Source organism: Somniosus microcephalus, chromosome 8, assembly GCF_052327205.1.
Source record: "Somniosus microcephalus isolate GS21.2 chromosome 8, FLI_Smic_1.0, whole genome shotgun sequence".
Lineage (NCBI taxonomy): Eukaryota > Metazoa > Chordata > Chondrichthyes > Squaliformes > Somniosidae > Somniosus > Somniosus microcephalus.
Genome location: NC_140994.1, coordinates 9734453 through 9755004, shown reverse-complemented (window position 1 = coordinate 9755004; position 20552 = coordinate 9734453). Strand labels below are relative to the sequence as shown.

The following is a 20552-nucleotide window of genomic DNA, read 5'->3' as shown; positions in this document are numbered from 1 at the left end:
TTTGTTCCTTAACCTGTCCCATTACCACCTCCTCTCGCCTTGAATATCTCTTAATGCCTCTCAACGTCTCTCCTGCTTTCTATCCTATCACTGACCTTCCCTTTCGTTCTTTGATCCACTCCCCCTTTTCCCAGCCCCTAAACTTGCTTTCCATTTCCTGTTTTTTTCCAGTTCTGACGAAAGGTCATCGACCCGAAACGGTGACTGTTTCTCTCTCTCCACCGATGCTGCCTGACCTGCTGAGTTTTTCCAGCGTTTTCTGTTGTTATTTATTGATGGATTTTTGTTGGGTAAGGGTGTTAAGGGTTACGCAACAAGGTGGGAAAAATGGAGTTAAGATACAGATCCGCCATGAGCCCATTGAATGGCGGAACAGGCTCGAGGGGCTGAATGGCCTCCTCCTGTTCCATTGCCATGAGACGCCATCTTGAACACTCATTCCTGTTCCTTGGTCTAATATCTACACCCATGTTTTTATTTTCTCCCCTCATAAGCCAATCGTCATGTTTCAGTCGGATGAGCAGCGGGCGGCCTTGCTGGCAAAGTACGAGCCAGATAAGCTGTACCAGACAGACCGGAACTTCAATGCTGCTCAAGAGCTGGATGTTTCCCTGCTGGAAGGAGACCTGGTGGGAGTGATTAAACAGCAAGATCCCATGGGCAGCCAGAACCGCTGGCTGGTGGACAATGGGGGTAAGGGCAGACCGCTGGCACTCCCCCTCTCAAAAAGGACCGATCCTGGCGTTGTGAAGATGTGTGTGTAGTATGCCTGAGGGCCTGCAGGGTACGATGCCGAGTCAAACCTGTCAGAAAGCTCGAAGGATAGTTTCCTGACCCCTTGTCCATTCCCCCCCCCCATTTCCTTCACTCCACCATTGGCGGCCGTGCCTTCAGCTGCCTGGGCCCTAAGCTCTGGAATTCCCTCCCTTAACCTCGCCGCAGCTCCTTTTAAGACTGTCCTTAAAACCCACCTCTTCGACCTAATATCTCCTCGTGTGTAGGAAGCGCGACAGCAATGTGATGATGACCAGATAATCTGTTTGTGATTGAGGGATAAATATTGGCCAGGACACCGAGGGGGAACTCCCCTGCTCTTCTTCGAAATAGTGGCCGTGGGATCTTTTACGTCCACCTGAGAGAGCAGACGGGGCCTCGGTTTAACGCCTCATCTGAAAGACGACGCCTCCGACAGTGCAGCGCTCCCTCAGTACTGCCCCTCCGACGGTGCAGCGCTCCCTCAGTACTGCCCCTCCGCCAGTGCAGCGCTCCCTCAGTACTGCCCCTCCGCCAGTGCAGCGCTCCCTCAGTACTGCCCCTCCGACAGTGCAGCGCTCCCTCAGTACTGCCCCCCGACGGTGCAGCGCTCCCTCAGTACTGCCCCTCCGACAGTGCAGCGCTCCCTCAGTACTGCCCCTCCGCCAGTGCAGCGCTCCCTCAGTACTGCCCCTCCGACAGTGCGGCGCTCCCTCAGTACTGCCCCTCCGACAGTGCGGCGCTCCCTCAGTACTGCCCCCCGACAGTGCGGCGCTCCCTCAGTACTGCCCCTCCGACAGTGCGGCGCTCCCTCAGTACTGCCCCTCCGACAGTGCGGCGCTCCCTCAGTACTGCCCCTCCGACAGTGCGGCGCTCCCTCAGTACTGCCCCTCCGACAGTGCGGCGCTCCCTCAGTACTGCCCCTCCGACAGTGCGGCGCTCCCTCAGTACTGCCCCTCCGACAGTGCGGCGCTCCCTCAGTACTGCCCCTCCGACAGTGCGGCGCTCCCTCAGTACTGCCCCTCCGACAGTGCGGCGCTCCCTCAGTACTGCCCCTCCGACAGTGCGGCGCTCCCTCAGTACTGCCCCTCCGACAGTGCGGCGCTCCCTCAGTACTGCCCCTCCGACAGTGCGGCGCTCCCTCAGTACTGCCCCTCCGACAGTGCGGCGCTCCCTCAGTACTGCCCCTCCGACAGTGCGGCGCTCCCTCAGTACTGCCCCTCCGACAGTGCGGCGCTCCCTCAGTACTGCCCCTCCGACAGTGCGGCGCTCCCTCAGTACTGCCCCTCCGACAGTGCGGCGCTCCCTCAGTACTGCCCCTCCGACAGTGCGGCGCTCCCTCAGTACTGCCCCTCCGACAGTGCGGCGCTCCCTCAGTACTGCCCCTCCGACAGTGCGGCGCTCCCTCAGTACTGCCCCTCCGACAGTGCGGCGCTCCCTCAGTACTGCCCCTCCGACAGTGCGGCGCTCCCTCAGTACTGCCCCTCCGACAGTGCGGCGCTCCCTCAGTACTGCCCCTCCGACAGTGCGGCGCTCCCTCAGTACTGCCCCTCCGACAGTGCGGCGCTCCCTCAGTACTGCCCCTCCGACAGTGCGGCGCTCCCTCAGTACTGCCCCTCCGACAGTGCGGCGCTCCCTCAGTACTGCCCCTCCGACAGTGCGGCGCTCCCTCAGTACTGCCCCTCCGACAGTGCGGCGCTCCCTCAGTACTGCCCCTCCGACAGTGCGGCGCTCCCTCAGTACTGCCCCTCCGACAGTGCGGCGCTCCCTCAGTACTGCCCCTCCGACAGTGCGGCGCTCCCTCAGTACTGCCCCTCCGACAGTGCGGCGCTCCCTCAGTACTGCCCCTCCGACAGTGCGGCGCTCCCTCAGTACTGCCCCTCCGACAGTGCGGCGCTCCCTCAGTACTGCCCCTCCGACAGTGCGGCGCTCCCTCAGTACTGCCCCTCCGACAGTGCGGCGCTCCCTCAGTACTGCCCCTCCGACAGTGCGGCGCTCCCTCAGTACTGCCCCTCCGACAGTGCGGCGCTCCCTCAGTACTGCCCCTCCGACAGTGCGGCGCTCCCTCAGTACTGCCCCTCCGACAGTGCGGCGCTCCCTCAGTACTGCCCCTCCGACAGTGCGGCGCTCCCTCAGTACTGCCCCTCCGACAGTGCGGCGCTCCCTCAGTACTGCCCCTCCGACAGTGCGGCGCTCCCTCAGTACTGCCCCTCCGACAGTGCGGCGCTCCCTCGGTACTGCCCCTCCGACAGTGCGGCGCTCCCTCGGCACTGCACTGGGAGTGTTGGCCTGGATTTCGGTGTTCAAGTCTCTGGAGTGGGACTCAAACCCAAGACCTCCTGACTCGGAGGTGAGAGAGTGCAACCCATGGCCGACACCTAATGGAGCTCTAGCCCAGAATGAGTCAGAGCCTTGAGAAGAGATGGGGAGGAAACCAGGGGGTGGGGGTGAGGGTGAAGCAAAGAGGGGGGAGAAAGTCTTGTTGAATATTGGGTGTAAAGTGTGCATTGTGTTAACGCCCTGTACCTTGTCTCTCGACAGTGATGAAGGGCTTTGTGTACAGTTCCTTCCTGAAACCTTACAACCCTCGCCGGAGCCACTCCGACATCTCGGTGGGGAGCCACTCCTCCAATGAATCCGGCTATGGCGGCTCGTCCCCGGTCATCTCCCGGCAGAACAGCACCTCGTTCCTGGCGGTGAACCACTCCAGCGGCACGGCGTCATTCTCCAGCACCCCGCAGGCGCACGTGCCCACGGAGGCCCTGGGCGGACCTCCCCCAAGAGCGCCGTCGCAGCGACCCAACGTGCCGGAGCCCTCGCCGCCACGCCTGACCGCCTCCCCGCCGCGGTCGAACCCGTCCGACTACTCCTCCTCGCCGCGCCCGCCTGCTTTGACTCAGCGCTCCAGCACCTTTGACCCCTTGGCAGCGGCAGTTTCTCACCGGTCAACCGCGAAGGATTCCTACTCCATGGTGCAGCCAAAATGGTCGAACCAGATGGAGTACTCCCTACCGCGGAAAGCCCGGGAGTGCAGGCGAGCGTTGCGCAGGGCCTCGTCGCAGGAGGGGTATCTGGAAAGCAACGACTACGATCCTGGGCAGCAGGTAAGAGTCGGAGGGCTCAGAGAGAGTTTCATGCACGTCCCCTGCACCTCAGCCCATTCTCCACCTTAAACATTCACTCCCTCCACCACCGGCGTACCGTGGCTGCAGTGTGTACCCTCTACAAGATGCACTGCAGCAACTCACCAAGGCTTCTTTGACAGCACCTCCCAAACCTGCGACCTCTTCCACCTAGAAGGACAAGGGCAGCAGGCGCGTGGGAACACCACCACCTCCAAGTTCCCCTACCATCCTGACTTGGAAATATATCATCGCTGGGTCAAAATCCTGGAACTCCCTCCCTAACAGCAATGTGGGAGCACCTTCACCACACGGACTGCAGCGGTTCAAGAATCTGCCTTCCTTACCCGGTCTGGCCTATATGTGACTCCAGACCCACAGCAATGTTGTTGACTCTGAAATGGCCTAGCAAGTAACTCGGTTGTGTAAGGCAACTCACCGCCACCTCCTCGACGATAATAAACACTGGCCTTGCTAGCGATGTCCACATCCCGTGAACGAATACATTTTTTAAAAAAATATCAATTTTGTCCTTGACCCCTCCAGGACATCCTCCCTCTCCAGCACTGTAACATTCTCCTTAGCCGATACTGCCCCACCACCTGCTATCTTTTCCTGAACACCTTATATCCCGGAATATTTAATACCCAATCCTGCCCTTTTTTGAGCCAGGTCTCAGTAATTGCCACTTCATATTCCCATGTGGCTATTTGTACCTGCAGCTCACTGACCTTGTTTACTACGCTTTGTGCATTCACATACATACACTGTAAACCCACCTTAGACCATCCTGTATTCTCTTAGTCTGACCCCACCTATTTCTTACTTTAGTGCTCTCTGCCTCTCTCAATCCTTTGTGCACTTTATTTCCCCTTTCTAATGCTACATCCTGGTGCCCATCTCCCTGCCAAATTAGTTTAAACCCTCCCCGACAGCACTAGCAAACCTCCCCACGAGGATATTGTTCCCGGCTATGTTCAGGTCCCACCTCCCCCAGAACCAGCCCCAATGCCCCAGAAATCTGAAGCCCTCCCTCCTGCACCATCTCTCCAGCCACACATTCACCTGCTCTATCCTCACTCGCGCGTGGCACCGGGAGTAATCCGGAGATTACTACCTTTGAGGTCCTGCTTTTTAATCTCTTTCCTCGCTCCCTAAAATCTGCCTGCAGGACCTCATCCCTCTTTCTACCTATGTTGTTGGTACCGATATGGACCACGACCTCTGGCTGTTCACCCTTCCCCCTCAGAGTGTCCTGCAGCCACTCAGTGACATCCTTGACCGTGGCACCAGGGAGGCAACATACCATCCTGGAGTCACGTCTGTGGCCACAGAAGTGCCTGTCTGCACCCCTAACTATCGAATCCCCTGCCACTATTGCTTTCCCACTCTTCTTCCTCCCTGCTCCCACCGCTCCCCCCACCCCCCCCAGTCCTTCCTATCCATTCTATCCAGGCCCCTCATAATTTTATAAACCTCAATTAAATCTCCCCTCAGCCTCCTCTGTTCCGAAGAAGACAACCCCAGCCTCTCCAGTCTTTCCTCATAGCTAAAATTCTCGCAAATCTCAGAGTAGGTTATGCATCCAAGTCCCTAGAGTGAGGCTTGAACCTGTGTTCTGACTCAAGCTGACGACGCTGGCTTGTGGGTGATAATACTGGCCGAAGTCTTGGGAGTGAATGTAGCTTTTCCCTTCAGGAACCAGGAGCTACTGCGCGGCATGAATTCTCTGTTTGTCGTGAATCTGATATATTTTTATCTTCTCCTCTCCCCTCCCCTCTCTCTCTCTCTAGGTTTACTATGCCGTCTACGACTTCAGAGCTCGGTGCGCTAACGAACTCTCCATAGCCAACAACCAGCGCCTGCGAATCCTGCGGTTCCACGACATGAATGGAAACCGGGAATGGTGGCTGGCGGAAGCCAACGGGAGGAGGGGTTACGTCCCCGCCACTTACATCAGAAAAACGGAATACACGTGAAGAAAGGGAGGGGGACAAGCAGGGGGGGGGGGGGAAAGGAAGCAACGGCTACGAGCGCCCTCTTGTGTTTTAAGACAGTTGGGTCGAGGAGAAAAGGCTGTCCCTCGCTCAACGGTCGAGGCGGTGGAAGAGAGCAGTAGGGCCCCTCAGTGGAACTGGTGTCTTATTTCTTCCAGGACGTTTTGGAAAGGGTATTTGAGCAAATGGAACAATTACTGGAACTAATGTGGGCCAAACCTGCTATGACATTTTGGCGTTATACAAAGATGACCTCGCGTGACAGTGTACCAGTGCTAAAAAATATATATATATATATATAGATAGATAGATATAATACAATTCCCAGAACAAACATTTTTATTTTAAGAACTTAACAGTAGTTTTAAACCTATTTTGCTGATCGGACCTCTGTGTCTTTTCTCCCTTGTGTTTCCGCGGCAACCATTTTGAAATCAGGACTCCACAAAGAACAAAGTTATCCCATCGTGCATTTGCATAATGCCACAGAAACTTACGTTTTATTGAGGAAAATGGCAAACATGATTTATAAAACTGATGGGAGGATTGTGTCCCGTAGCTGAGAGGCTACAGATATATATCTTCTAGTGAGCACTGCTAGTGTGTAAAAGCCTTAGCTAGGCCGAAATCAAACCGTACCTCTCTAGTACAAGCTGTTTTTAAATCTGGAAATGCAGCGTTTTAAGCTTAATGCATCCTTATAGAATACACCATGGTATTTTACACTACACAAAGAGCAGAATGTTGCAACTTAACCAATTTGAGTATTACTTTTTGGAAGTGACTAGTCAAGCCACGAGGGCAAGGCCTTGACGGTGACTTATTGTTGTTCAGGGACCTGGATGTGTTCTGTTACACTGACACGGGTAGAAGATTGTGGGCAGTGCACCTGGTTCCTGATGTTGCTGGAATGGAACCAAATGGGGGATTTGGGTGGGTGGGAGGGGGGGATTTGAAACCAAATATCTGCCTCTCGGGCTGCTACTGACCAACAGCATTTAAAACATAAAAGGCAGGAACAGATCAGCCATGATCTAATTGGATGGCGGAACAGGCCCGAGGGGCTGAATGGCCGCCTCCTCCTGTTCCTAACAGCAATGGATGATCAAAACCGCCCGAGAAACATCTGCCTTAAGTATTAAGGAGGGAACCTGAGGGTCAGGGGACGTGGAAACTTGGGGGAAACGGACACCATTGTGTGTGTGTGAGAGAGAGAGAGCCTTGCTTCCAATCAATTCTGTGCATTCAATAATAGGAGCGTGCTACACATGGGTGCGGGGGTGTCCCCCGAGCGGCTCCAGTGATGGGGTCTGTCTAATATGGGCCCCAAACCCAACCTTTGACTGTGATCCCCCCCCCCCCCCGGGCCCAATGATCAATGTGAGCCGTGCCGGGCATTTACGTGAGCACCCTGAAGATCTTGGGTCCAAAGTTGGTCAATGTGCATGTCGCTCGGACCCCCTATAAACGCGGTGTTGTGTCGACGGAGTATCTTAGCCACTATCACCACAAGGTATATTTGTGACCTAACCCCTGCACTCCTTGACAATTGGACATGGGCAACAATGGTGGAGTTTTAAGGGCTGATTTTCGTGCCCCCCCCCCCCCCCCCCAGTGCAGCTGCATCTCCTGTCCCGGGCCATTGATGTGGGCCTAGGACATCCCACCAGCGTCGGGCTGACAACCTTGGCAGGGCCCAGTGCTGGCAAACTGTGCTTGAAAAGCAGTGCGAAGAAGGCTGCCAAATCACAAGGCTCTGATGGGTCACACTGACTTACCTTTTGAGGAGGTGGTCTTTGAGATACTTTGGGCGTCCCTAAGCTGCAGTATTTCCGATCTAGAGCAAATTTACATTTTCAGACTCCCAGTCACCATTTAGAACAGCTTTCTGATCAATGGAAGGAGTCTATCCGTCTTGTATCGTCCATCGTCAATGAATGAAGGGAGCTCTCCGCTCTTGAATTAAAAGGATTTTATTTGACCAACGTATGTGTGACGGGTTTATTTGGTTGAAGTATAATTATTATTTTTTTTCTCCTCATTGTCTCCCCTTTGTTTCCTGAAGGTGGTGACTCGTGACGAGTGTCACCAATCTCCCAGTCCCTGACCCCCGGGGGGTCCAACCATCTTCAGCTGCTTCATCAATGACCTTCCCTCCAACAGAAGGTCAGAAATGGGGTTGTTCGCTGATGACTGCACAGTGTTCAGTGCCTCAGATAATGAAGCAGTCCATGCCCGCATGCAACAAGACCTGGACGACGTTCAGGCTTGGGCTGATAAATGGCAGGTAACATTCGCGCCACACAAGTGCCAGGCAATGACTATCTCCCACAAGCGAGAGTCTAACCACCTCCTCTTGACATTCAAGACATTACCATCCCTGAAAACCCCACCATCAACATCCTGGGCATCACCATTGACCGGAAACTTAACTGGACCAGCCACATAAATACTGTGGCAACGAGCAGGTCAGAGGCTAGGTATTCTGGGGTGAGTGTCTCACCTCCTGACTCCCCAAAGCCTTTCCTCCATCTACAAGGCACAAGTCAGGAGTGTGATGGAATACTCTCCACTTGCCTGGATGAGTGCAGTTCCAACAACACTCAAGAAGCTCGACGCCATCCAGGACAAAGCAGCCCACTTGATTGGCACCCCATCCACCACCTTAAACATTCACTCCCTCCACCACCGGCGTACCGTGGCTGCAGTGTGTTCCATCTACAAGATGCACTGCAGCAACTCGCCAAGGCTTCTTCGGCAGCACCTCCCAAACCCGCGACCTCTGCCACCTAGAAGGACAAGGGCAGCAGGCGCATGGGAACACCACCACCTCCAAGTTCCCCTCCAAGTCACACACCATCCTGACTTGGAAGTATATCACCGATCCTTCATTGGCGCTGGGTCAAAATCCTGGAACTCCCTCCCTAACAGCACTGTGGGAGTACCTTCACACGGGACTGCAGCGGTTCAAGGCGGCTCACCACCACCTTCTCAAGGGGCAATTAGGGATGGGCAATAAATGCTGGCCTTGCCAGCGACGCCCACATCCCATAAACTAATTTTTTTTTAAAAGACCCCTGGCCCCTTGGTACCTGAACCCGTGGTCCCTGACCCCTTAGTGGTACTCTGACCCCGGCCCCTCAGTGGGTCTTGAGCGCCTCTCTCGCTTTCTCAATAATAAATTCTTGAAGAAGAAAGAGATTTGCAGCATTAATGACGAGTAACCGAGGACACGCCCGTCTCCCACACATTAACGCCAAGGGGCAAAGGGAAGGGCACATTTTAATAAACACCCCCTGAGATGGAGCTAAATCCCGCGGCATCAAAAGAGTACCTCGCTGCCTCGACATGCACTGATTTATCTTGGAAACATTTGAGTATTGCAGGATGTGAGCTAGAATTATTTTATTAACATGCTGTATAAGATGTGGTCCCATGTCTGTGGAGCTGCCAATAGCTTCAGTCTCGTCCATCAAACATCGCAGGACCGTGCCCGATACAGCTCCCTGCAATAGCGCTGGTGGTTGAGCGGACAACAGACATTTAAAATCTTTACAACAATTTCATTCAATGAAAGAGTTGTGCTAAGATTAACTTACCTCTAGTCTTTCCAATAATCAGGATCGAATGCAAAGCAATGTGGTGGGTATGTTGTGTTTAATCGGAGTTGCAGACGGAATATAACACACTAGTTATACAGCAAAAAACATACGACCATGACAAGCCGCGAGTACCAGCCCCGATCGGACAGACGGCTGGCGTGCGCAAACAGCTCTTCGGCTAACGGCCTTTCTCCCTCTCTCTTCTAGAACCACCAAGAGTGTTTAGCCTAGTCACCATCGGTCTGCTCTGGGAAGAGCGGTAGACCATCGGTCCGCTCTGGGAGGAGCGGTAGACCATCGGTCCGCTCTGGGAGGAGCGGTAGACCATCGGTCCGCTCTGGGAGGAGCGGTAGACCATCGGTCCGCTCTGGGAGGAGCGGTAGACCATCGGTCCGCTCTGGGAGGAGCGGTAGACCATCGGTCCGCTCTGGGAGGAGCGGTAGACCATCGGTCCGCTCTGGGAGGAGCGGTAGACCATCGGTCCGCTCTGGGAGGAGCGGTAGACCATCGGTCCGCTCTGGGAGGAGCGGTAGACCATCGGTCCGCTCTGGGAGGAGCGGTAGACCATCGGTCCGCTCTGGGAGGAGCGGTAGACCATCGGTCCGCTCTGGGAGGAGCGGTAGACCATCGGTCCGCTCTGGGAAGAGCGGTAGACCATCGGTCCGCTCTGGGAAGAGCGGTAGACCATCGGTCCGCTCTGGGAAGAGCGGTAGACCATCGGTCCGCTCTGGGAAGAGCGGTAGACCATCGGTCCGCTCTGGGAAGAGCGGTAGACCATCGGTCCGCTCTGGGAAGAGCGGTAGACCATCGGTCCGCTCTGGGAAGAGCGGTAGACCATCGGTCCGCTCTGGGAAGAGCGGTAGACCATCGGTCCGCTCTGGGAAGAGCGGTAGACCATCGGTCCGCTCTGGGAAGAGCGGTAGACCATCGGTCCGCTCTGGGAAGAGCGGTAGACCATCGGTCCGCTCTGGGAAGAGCGGTAGACCATCGGTCCGCTCTGGGAAGAGCGGTAGACCATCGGTCCGCTCTGGGAAGAGCGGTAGACCATCGGTCCGCTCTGGGAAGAGCGGTAGACCATCGGTCCGCTCTGGGAAGAGCGGTAGACCATCGGTCCGCTCTGGGAAGAGCGGTAGACCATCGGTCCGCTCTCGGAAGCTCTTCACTCCACCGTCTGTGCGAGGGGCTTTTCAGGTCCTTTTATACTATAGTTAGGGGTGGACCTGGGGTAGAATATTGACAAGACCATTTAACCTATAGAGGTTCCCCTTAAAACAAGGTGCCCAATGGTATGTCGAGTTCTTTGTTTAGGCCATGGAAAAAAGGCCAACCCTTGTGTTATCTTCCACCTGTCAGGGGTCCTCATGCTGAGAACTGTTTTCCCCCTATCTCATCGGGCCCTGTCCTTCCAAAGCTAGCGTCTCTTATAAGAGCATAAGAAATAGGAACAGGAGGAGGCCATTTGGCCCTTCAAACCTGCTCCGCCATTCGATAAGATCATGGCTGATCTTCTACCTCAACTCCACGTTCCTACATTATCCCCATATCCGTTGATTCCCTTAATATCCAGAAATTATCTTATTTATATATCTTAAATATATCCAAAAATCCTCTTATCTCACTCATCCTGTCTTGTCTTCCCCAGCCTGGAGTCAGCAACTCTGCCATACCAGGCTGGCCTTCAGAATCCTCGGGCTGGATTCTCTCAGCCCCGCGGAGGCGGGTATGGAGGTGGGACTGTCGATAAAGTTGCAGAAAGTGTGGGCAGCTGGCAAGCCCGCCCCATCCCGCCTCCGTGCCCTTTCGCCAGGAGGCGGGAAGATGTCCTGCTTCAGGTCCCGTCTCCTCGAGGCGGGAAAGGGATTAATTCCTTTTAACTGCCTGTTAACGGGCAGAAAAAAGGATTAGTCCCATTTTACTTTTTCAGATGAAGGCTTCCCGACCTCAGAACCCCGCCAAGTTGTAGGAAGTCAGAGGGGCCTGAAAGTGCGAGTGATGGGTGCAAGTGTGGAGTGCTAAGTCTGTGAGGTGAGTGTTAAGTGTTAGAAAATGTTCACTTACCTTGGTTTCTGCCTACAGCCTTCAGCCGCGGTGGTTCGGGAGTCTTGACATCTTGTAGATTTCACAGACTGACTGTTGGATCCTCCGAACCAACAGTCATCTGCTTTCTACAAAGTTGAAAGGTTTGATGAGTCCTGAACACAAGGACTCATCAAACTACACAGAATGTCGGTGTTTGACAGCTTCACAGAGCTGTCAAACGCTGACATTTCTTCTTTCAAGAAGTCTTGACAAATTAATCAGTGTGTGACGTCACCAGGGAGTAGGTAAGTGATTGGTTGGTGAGTAGTTCTCTCTTTTCAATACAAGCTTGACTTCTGTGGTGTTAAATTTCTAGGGTCTCTGGTGTAGTGGGGACAGTTGGTAAATAAAGCGCCCTAGAGTATACCCGTAACTGGGGTATTGAATAAATTTTTTAATTAATTAAAGGAGTAAGTCATGGGAGGAGAGCTCAGACCCGTGTTCTGCTCCTCTTGCTCCATGTGGGAAATCAGGGACGCTGCCAGTGTCCCTGACGACCATGTGTGTGGGAAATGCATCCAGCTGCAGCTACTTGCAGACCGCATTGCGGCGCTCGAGCTGCAGGTGGATGAATTTTGGAGCATGCGCGATGCTGAGAGGCTCGTGGATAGCACGTTTAGCGAGTTGTTCACGCCTCAGGGCAGGGCAGCACAGGGGGTGACCATCAGGCGGAGCAACAAAGGCAGGCAGGTAGTGCAGGGAACCCCTGCGGGCATCCCCCTTTCAAACAAGTATACCGCTTTGGATACTGTTGAGGGGGATGACTCACCAGGGGAAGGCAGCAGCAGCCAACTTCCTGGCACTGGGGGTGCTCCTGCTGCCCAGGAAGGGGGGAAAAAGAGTGGGAGAGCAATAGTGGTAGGGGATTCTATAGTAAGGGGAACAGATAGGCGTTTCTGTGGCCGTAGACGTGAATCCAGGATGGTTTGTTGCCTCCCTGGTGCCAGGGTCAAGGATGTCACTGAGCGGCTGCAGGGCATTCTGGAGGGGGAGGGTGAACAGCCAATGGTCGTGGTCCACATTGGTACCAACGACATAGGTAAAAAGAGGGATGAGGTCCTGCATCAAGAATTTAGGGAGCTAGGTAACAGATTAAAGAGCAGGACCTCAAAGGTTGTAATCTCTGGATTACTCCCAGTGCCACGTGCTAGTAAGTATAGGAATGGGAGGATAGAGCAGATGAATGCGTGGCTAAAGAGTTGGTGTAGGGGGGAGGGTTTTACTTTCCTGGATCACTGGGCCTGCTTCTGGGAAAGGTGGGACTTGTACAAGTCGGACGGGTTGCACCTGAACCAGAGCGGGACAAATATCCTTGCGGGGAGGTTTGCTAGCACTGTTGGGGGAGGTTTAAACTAACTTGGCAGGGGGATGGGATACAGAGGGGAGCTGAAATAGGGGGGGATGTGCTGCCAATTATAGAGAAAAAAACAAGTCAGCTTGGTAGACAGGGCAAATATATAAGGGCAAGGCTGGATGGCATCTATTTTAATGCAAGGAGTCTTGCAAATAAGGTGGATGAACTAAAGGTGTTGATAAACACATGGGAGTATGATATTGTTGCTATCACGGAGACATGGTTGAGGGAAGGGCAAGACTGGCAGCTCAATATTCCGGGGTACAGAATCTTCAGGCGAGACAGAGGGGGAGGTATAAGAGGAGGGGGTGTTGCAATATTAATTAAGGAGTCAATTACTGCAGTAAGGAGGGATGATATATTAGCAGGGTCCTCTAATGAGGCCATATGGGTGGAGCTTAAAAACAAAAAGGGGGCAAGCACTTTGCTGGGAGTGTACTATAGGCCTCCAAACAGTCAGGGGGAGATAGAGGAACAGATATGTAGGCAAATCTCAGAGAAATGTGCAAATAATAGGGTAATAATAATGGGGGATTTCAACTTCCCCAATATTAACTGGGATAGTCAGAGTGTGAAAGGCTCAGAGGGTGTAGAATTCTTAAAGTGCATCCAGGAGAGCTTTTTGAGCCAGCATGTAGAAAGTCCTACAAGAGAGGGGGCGGTACTGGACCTAATTCTAGGGAATGTGGCCGGCCAAGTGGAAAAAGTGCTAGTAGGTGAGCACTTTGGTGATAGTGACCATAATATGGTAAGATTTAAGGTGGCCATGGAAAAGGACAGGGATGGGCCGGAAATAAAGGTTCTAAATTGGGGGAAGGCCGATTTTAATAGGATAAGGCAGGATCTGGCCAAAATGGACTGGGATCAGCTACTTGTAGGAAAATCCGCATCGGAGCAATGGGAGGCTTTCAGAAGGGAGATTGAGATCATACAATGGCAACATGTTCCCGTAAAGGTCAAGGGTGGTTCCAAAAACCACAGGGAACCTTGGATGTCAGGGGATATACGAGAATGGATTAGGAAAAAAAGGAGGGCTTTTGGTAGATACAAAAGGCTAAAGACGGAGGAAGCCCTAGAGGAGTACAAAAAGTGCAGGGGGATACTTAAAAAAGAAATTAGGAGATCAAGGAGGGGCCATGAAATAACACTGGCGAGCAAAATAAAGGAAAATCCGAAGATGTTTTATAAGTATATTAAGGGTAAGAGGATAACTAGGGAAAAAATAGGGCCCATTAGGGACAAAAGTGGCAATCTGTGTGTGGAGCCGGAAGATGTAGGAGGGGTTCTAAATGAATTTTTTGCATCTGTTTTCACTATGGAGAAGGACGATGTAGACATAGAAATAGGGCGGGGGGACTGTGATATGCTCGAACATATTAACATCGAGAGGGAGGAGGTATTGGCGGTTTTAGCTGGCCTAAAAATGGATAAATCCCCAGGCCCGGATGAAATGTATCCCAGGCTGCTGTGTGAGGCAAAGGAGGAGATTGCGGGGGCTCTAACACATATATTCAGGACCTCTCTGGCCACAGGGGATGTGCCAGAGGACTGGAGAACCGCTAATGTAGTACCATTATTCAAGAAGGGTAGTAGGGAAAAACCGGGGAACTACAGGCCAGTGAGCCTAACATCAGTGGTAGGAAAATTATTGGAAAAAATCCTGAGGGACAAAATTTGTCTCCACTTGGAGAGGCAAGGATTAATCAGGGATAGTCAACATGGCTTTGTCAAGGGAAGATCATGTCTGACTAATTTGATTGAATTTTTTGAGGGGGTGACTAGGTGTGTGGATGAGGGTAACGCAGTGGATGTGGTATACATGGATTTCAGTAAGGCCTTCGATAAAGTCCCGCACAGGAGACTGGTCAAGAAGGTAAGAGCCCATGGAATCCAGGGTGCCTTGGCACATTGGATACAAAACTGGCTTAGTGGCAGAAGGCAGAGGGTGATGGTCGAAGGTTGTTTTTGTGACTGGAAGCCTGTGGCCAGTGGGGTACCACAGGGATCGGTGCTGGGTCCCTTGCTGTTTGTGGTCTACATTAATGACTTGGATATGAATGTAAAGGGTATGATCAGTAAGTTCGCGGATGATACAAAAATTGGTAGGGTGGTAAATAGCGAGGAGGGTAGCCTCAGTCTGCAGGACGATATAGATGGGTTGGTCAGATGGGCGGAACAGTGGCAAATGGAATTTAACCCGGAAAAGTGCGAGGTGATGCACTTTGGGGGGACTAACAAGGCAAAGGAATACACAATGAATGGAAAGACCCTAGGCAAGACGGAGGGTCAGAGGGATCTGGGTGTGCAAGTACACAGATCCCTGAAGGCGGCGGAACAGGTGGATAAGGTGGTAAAAAAGGCATATGGGATACTTGCCTTCATTAGCCGAGGCATTGAATATAAGAGCAAGGAGGTTATGATGGAGCTGTATAAAACACTGGTTAGGCCACAGCTGGAATACTGTGTGCAGTTCTGGTCGCCACACTACAGGAAGGATGTGATCGCGTTAGAGAGGGTGCAGAGGAGATTCACCAGGATGTTACCAGGGCTGGAGCACTTCAGCTATGAAGATAGACTGGACAGGCTGGGTTTGTTTTCCTTGGAGCTGAGGAGGCTGAGGGGGGACATGATTGAGGTGTACAAAATTATGAGGGGCATAGATAGGATGGATGCTGAGGAGCTTTTTCCCTTAGTAGAAGGGTCAATAACTAGGGGGCATAGATTCAAGGTAAAGGGCGGGAGGTTTAGAGGGGATTTGAGAAAGAACTTTTTCACCCAGAGGGTGGTTGGAGTCTGGAACTCACTGCCTGAAAGGGTTGTGGAGGCAGAAACCCTCACAACATTTAAGAAGCATTTGGATGTGCACTTGAAATGCCATAGCATACAAGGCTATGGGCCAAATGCTGGAATATGGGATTAGATTAGACAGGGCTTGATGGCCGGCGCGGACACGATGGGCCGAAGGGCCTCTATCCGTGCTGTATTACTCTATGACTCTATGACACGTCAGACATTGACGTGCTCTGTCAGTGACTTCCCCCTAATTGGCCTGCTGAGCCCGCAGGGCGGGCTTAACAAGGTTAATTGGGAAAATCCCGCTGGTTGGCCAGAACATGATGGAGACGGGATTGAGACCTGACAAGCAGCAGTCCCGCCTCCAGTCATTGTTGGAACGGCTGCTTATCAGTTATTTATGTTCATGCAGCTTAGTTGTGCAAACTAACCATTTCAGTATCAGACTATTGTACCATGAAATGAGTCATTACATTTCCAAAGATATCTTCTATTCTCACGCATTTTAGCAAGCAAATTTGTTAAACAAAGTCAAAATCCTAAAACATAGCATTATGATATGGTTATTTGCAATAACGGAAGAAACATAGGTATGGGGCCTTGGTTGGTCAAATTAAAGATACAGTCCGCAGCCTTCCTAGCACGCAGACAGCTAGCCTGGGAAGCAATGTCATTTGTGATCGCCACTGCTTGGAATACTATAACATCTGCAGGGGACTGAAAACATGGGCAAATTTTAAGCATCTATCCATCTAATCTAATACTAGTCTGAAGACACTTAGCTCAGGCTCTAATATAAGTTTCCAGGAAAACAAAACTTAGGCAGTTCCAGGAAAACACAATTTATACATTAACACCTTACTTGTCTCGAGCTCTAATACAATCATTTAAACACAGTATTATTCGCGTCACAATTTAATTCGCATAACCATATACATTTTAGGTATGCCCAATTTCTAACACTGCGATTGTGGTCTACAACAACAATAATTTGTATTTATATAGCACCTTTAACATCCCAAGGCGTTTCACAGGAGCGTTATCAGAAAAAAATTGACACCGAGCCACATAAGGTGACATTAGGACAGGTGACCAAAAGCTTGGTCAAAGAGGTAGGTTTTAAGAAGCATCTTAAAGGCGGAGAGGTTTAGGGAGGGAATTCCAGAGCTGAGGGCCCAGGCAGCTGAAGGCACGGCCGCCAATGGTGGAGCGATTAAAATCGGGTTTGCTCAAGAGGACAGAATTGGAGGAGCGCAGAGATCTCGGAGGGTTGTAGGGCTGGAGGAGATTACAGAGATAGGGAGGGGCGAGGCCATGGAGGGATTTGAAAACAAGGATGAGAATTTTGAAATTGAGACATTGGTGGATGGGGAGCCAATGTGGGTCAGTGAGCACAGAGGTGGGGTGGGGGCAAAGGGGATTTGACACCCCTTCACTATAAGCGTGATGCCATATTTTATACGTGTAACAGTCCCAGTAGACTTGCCGCTAAATAGACCACCATCTGCACCAGCCCAGCCCAGCCCCTCACTCCACCGCTGACGGTCCTGGTCCCCAAACACGAGGCACGTCTCCCGTACGGATCACCGCCCGGCAAATCCCACCGTGTAAAATTCCAGCTGTTCCACACGTCCCAGAAATCGCGTTCATTTTTAAAACAAGGAAGGAAATGTCGGGAGCCTGTTTTGAATCGCTCAGGTCACTGCCGTACAGCGTTGAGGGTCGTGCGCTAAAGCAGCAGCAGCTTGACCTCCTTCCGCCCGGTTGTCACCAACATTGGCCACGTTGTCGTGCCCAGTGAGACCCTCAGAGCGCCGTGTCCTCTGTCGATGTGATCCCTGCATCCTTCGCCATGCGGTAGAAGTGTCCTTGGCTTTGAAGGAGTGCGGAGGGAGTGTCGAATTCAATGATTCTTCCAGCGTCCAAAACCATCACCCTAGCACACAACAAAGGTAAATAGATGTTATTGTAATAAACACCCTGCCAAGTCTGCTCTCTCGGTGTGACTGACACGGCAGGGGCAGCACAGTGGGCTCAAACTCCACCTCTGCCCAAATTAGAGCCGGGCCGTTCAGGGTAATGTCAGGAAGCACTTTATTTAAATTCGTTCCTGGGATGTGGGCGTCGCTGGCAAGGCCGGCATTTATTACCCATCCCTAATTGAGAAGGTGGTGAGCCGTCTTCTTGAACCGTATCAGCCATGGCTCAGTGGCTAGCGCTCTCGCCTCTGAGTCGGAAGGTCGTGGGTTCGAGTCCCTCACCAGGGATTTGAGCAGATAATCCAGGCTGACCCTCCCAGTGCAGTGCTGAGGGAGTGCTGCACTGTTGGAGGTGCTGCCTTTCGGATGAGATGTCAAACATCTGCCCTCTCGGGTGGATGTAAAATGTTTAAGGTCCCACGGCCACTATTTCGAAGAAGAGCAGGGGGAGTTCTCCCCGGTGTCCTGGGGCCAATATTTATTCCTGAATCAACATCACTAAAACAGATGATTCAGTCATTATCACACTGCTGTTTGTGGGAGCTTGCTGTGCGCAAATTGGAATTGGCTGCTGCGTTTTCCTACATTACAACAGTGACTATGCTTCAAAAAGTACTTCATTGGCTGTAAAGCGCTTCGGGATGTCCTGAGGGGGTGAAAGGCGCTATAGAAATGCAGGTCTTTTACCTTGTGCTGTCCATGACAGTGTGCAGCCGGTGGGCGATGGTCAGCACTGTGCAGTCTGTAAACTCTGTCCGAATGGTGATCTGGATGAGATTGTCCGTTTCCAGGTCGACGGCAGCTGTGGCCTCATCCAGAATGAGGATCTTGGATTTCCGCAGGAGGGCTCGGGCGAGACACAGGAGCTGTCGCTGCCCCACGCTGGGGAACAAGGCAAAGTATTAAATAAACAACTCCTGACCAGCTATTCCAAACTCTTTTTCATGAAAACATGGATGAAAACGTCATCAGGTCAACCATGTTTCTGGTCAGCTGACCTCTGGGGGCCGAGAGCACCGACCCCATCCTGTCCTCACATCGCTCTCCCCCACCCCCACACACACCCGAGAGCACCCAGCCCCATCCTGTCCTCACATCGCTCTCTCCCCCACACACACACACACCCGAGAGCACCCAGCTCCATCCTGTCCTCACATCGCTCTCTCCCCCCACACACACACACCGAGAGCACCCAGCTCCATCCTGTCCTCACATTGCTCTCTCCCACACACACACACCGAGCACCCAGCTCCATCCTGTCCTCACATCGCTCTCACCCCACACACAGCCGAGAGCACCCAGCTCCATCCTGTCCTCACATCGCTCTCCCCCACACACACACACCGAGAGCACCCAGCTCCATCCTGTCCTCACATCGCTCTCTCTCCCCGACACACACCGAGCACCCAGCTCCATCCTGTCCTCACATCGCTCTCTCCCCCCCACACACACCGAGCACCCAGCTCCATCCTGTCCTCACATCGCTCTCTCCCCCCACACACAGCCGAGAGCACCCAGCTCCATCCTGTCCTCACATCGCTCTCCCCACCCCCCCCAACACCACACACAGCCGAGATCACCCAGCTCCATCCTGTCCTCACATCGCTCTCCCCCCCCCCCCCCCCCCGCCACACACACACACACCCGAGAGCACCCAGCTCCATCCTGTCCTCACATCGCTCTCCCCCCCCCCACACACACCGAGAGCACCCAGCTCCATCCTGTCCTCACATCGCTCTCCCCCCACACACACACACACCGAGCACCCAGCTCCATCCTGTCCTCACATCGCTCTCCCCACCCCCCCCCAACACACACAGCCGAGATCACCCAGCTCCATCCTGTCCTCACATCGCTCTCCCCCCCCCCCCCCCCCGCCACACACACACACACCCGAGAGCACCCAGCTCCATCCTGTCCTCACATCGCTCTCCCCCCCCCCCCACACACACCGAGAGCACCCAGCTCCATCCTGTCCTCACATCGCTCTCTCCCCCCCACACACACCGAGAGCACCCAGCTCCATCCTGTCCTCACATCGCTCTCCCCCCACCCACACACACACCGAGAGCACCCAGCTCCATCCTGTCCTCACATCGCTCTCTCCCCCCCACACACACCGAGAGCACCCAGCTCCATCCTGTCCTCACATCGCTCTCCCCCACCCACACACACACCGAGAGCACCCAGCTCCATCCTGTCCTCACATCGCTCTTCCCCCCCCCCCCCCACACACACCGAGAGCACCCAGCTCCATCCTGTCCTCACATCGCTCTCCCCCCCCACACACACACCGAGAGCACCCAGCTCCATCCTGTCCTCACATCGCTCTCTCCCCCCCCCCCCCCCCCCCCCCACACACACACACACACAGCAAGGGTCACTGTTAATTTTAGCTATGAGGAAAGATTGGATCGGCTGGAGCTGTTTTCTTTGGAACAGAGGAGGCTGAGTGGAGATTGAATTGAGGTGTATAAAATTATGAGGGGCCTAGATAGAGTGGATAGGAAGGACCTATGTCCCTTAGCAGAGAGGTCAATAACCAGGGGACATTGATTTAAAGTAATTGGTAGAAGGATTAGAGGGGAGTTGAGGAGAACTTTTTTCCCCCAGAGGGTGGTGGGGGTCTGGAACTCACTGCCTGAAAGGGTGGGAGAGGCAGAAACCCTCATCACATTTAAACAGTACTTGGATATGCCCTTGAAGTGCCGTAACCTACAGGGCTACGGACCAAGAGCTGGACAGTGGGATTAGGCTGGAGAGCTCTTTGTCGGCCAGCACAGACACGATGGGCCGAATGGCGGCCTCCTGTGCCGTAAATTCCTATGATTCTATGAACCATGATTAATCTTCCCTCATCTCTGGCTCACCCT

At 53.2% G+C, this 20552-nt stretch overlaps 2 protein-coding genes across 5 annotated transcripts in view; one reads left to right on the top strand and one right to left on the bottom strand.

Moving 5' to 3' along the window:
• dnmbp (dynamin binding protein) overlaps window positions 1–5862 on the top strand; it is a 120279-nt gene extending 114417 nt beyond the window's left edge. For all 3 annotated transcript variants that reach the window (XM_085994205.1, XM_085994204.1, XM_085994206.1), the window contains 3 exons: window positions 495–693; window positions 3295–3857; window positions 5669–5862. In XM_085994205.1, coding sequence (XP_085850331.1) covers window positions 495–693; window positions 3295–3857; window positions 5669–5854 — 948 coding nt within the window. In that variant the 3' untranslated portion in view covers window positions 5855–5862. The remainder of the gene's footprint in view (window positions 1–494; window positions 694–3294; window positions 3858–5668) is intronic.
• Window positions 5863–16526: 10664 nt separating this feature from the next.
• abcc2 (ATP binding cassette subfamily C member 2) overlaps window positions 16527–20552 on the bottom strand; it is a 109672-nt gene continuing 105646 nt past the window's right edge. For both annotated transcript variants that reach the window (XM_085994200.1, XM_085994201.1), the window contains exons 31-32: window positions 18367–18561; window positions 16527–17636 (exon numbers count right to left, since the gene is read on the bottom strand). In XM_085994200.1, coding sequence (XP_085850326.1) covers window positions 17507–17636; window positions 18367–18561 — 325 coding nt within the window. In that variant the 3' untranslated portion in view covers window positions 16527–17506. The remainder of the gene's footprint in view (window positions 17637–18366; window positions 18562–20552) is intronic.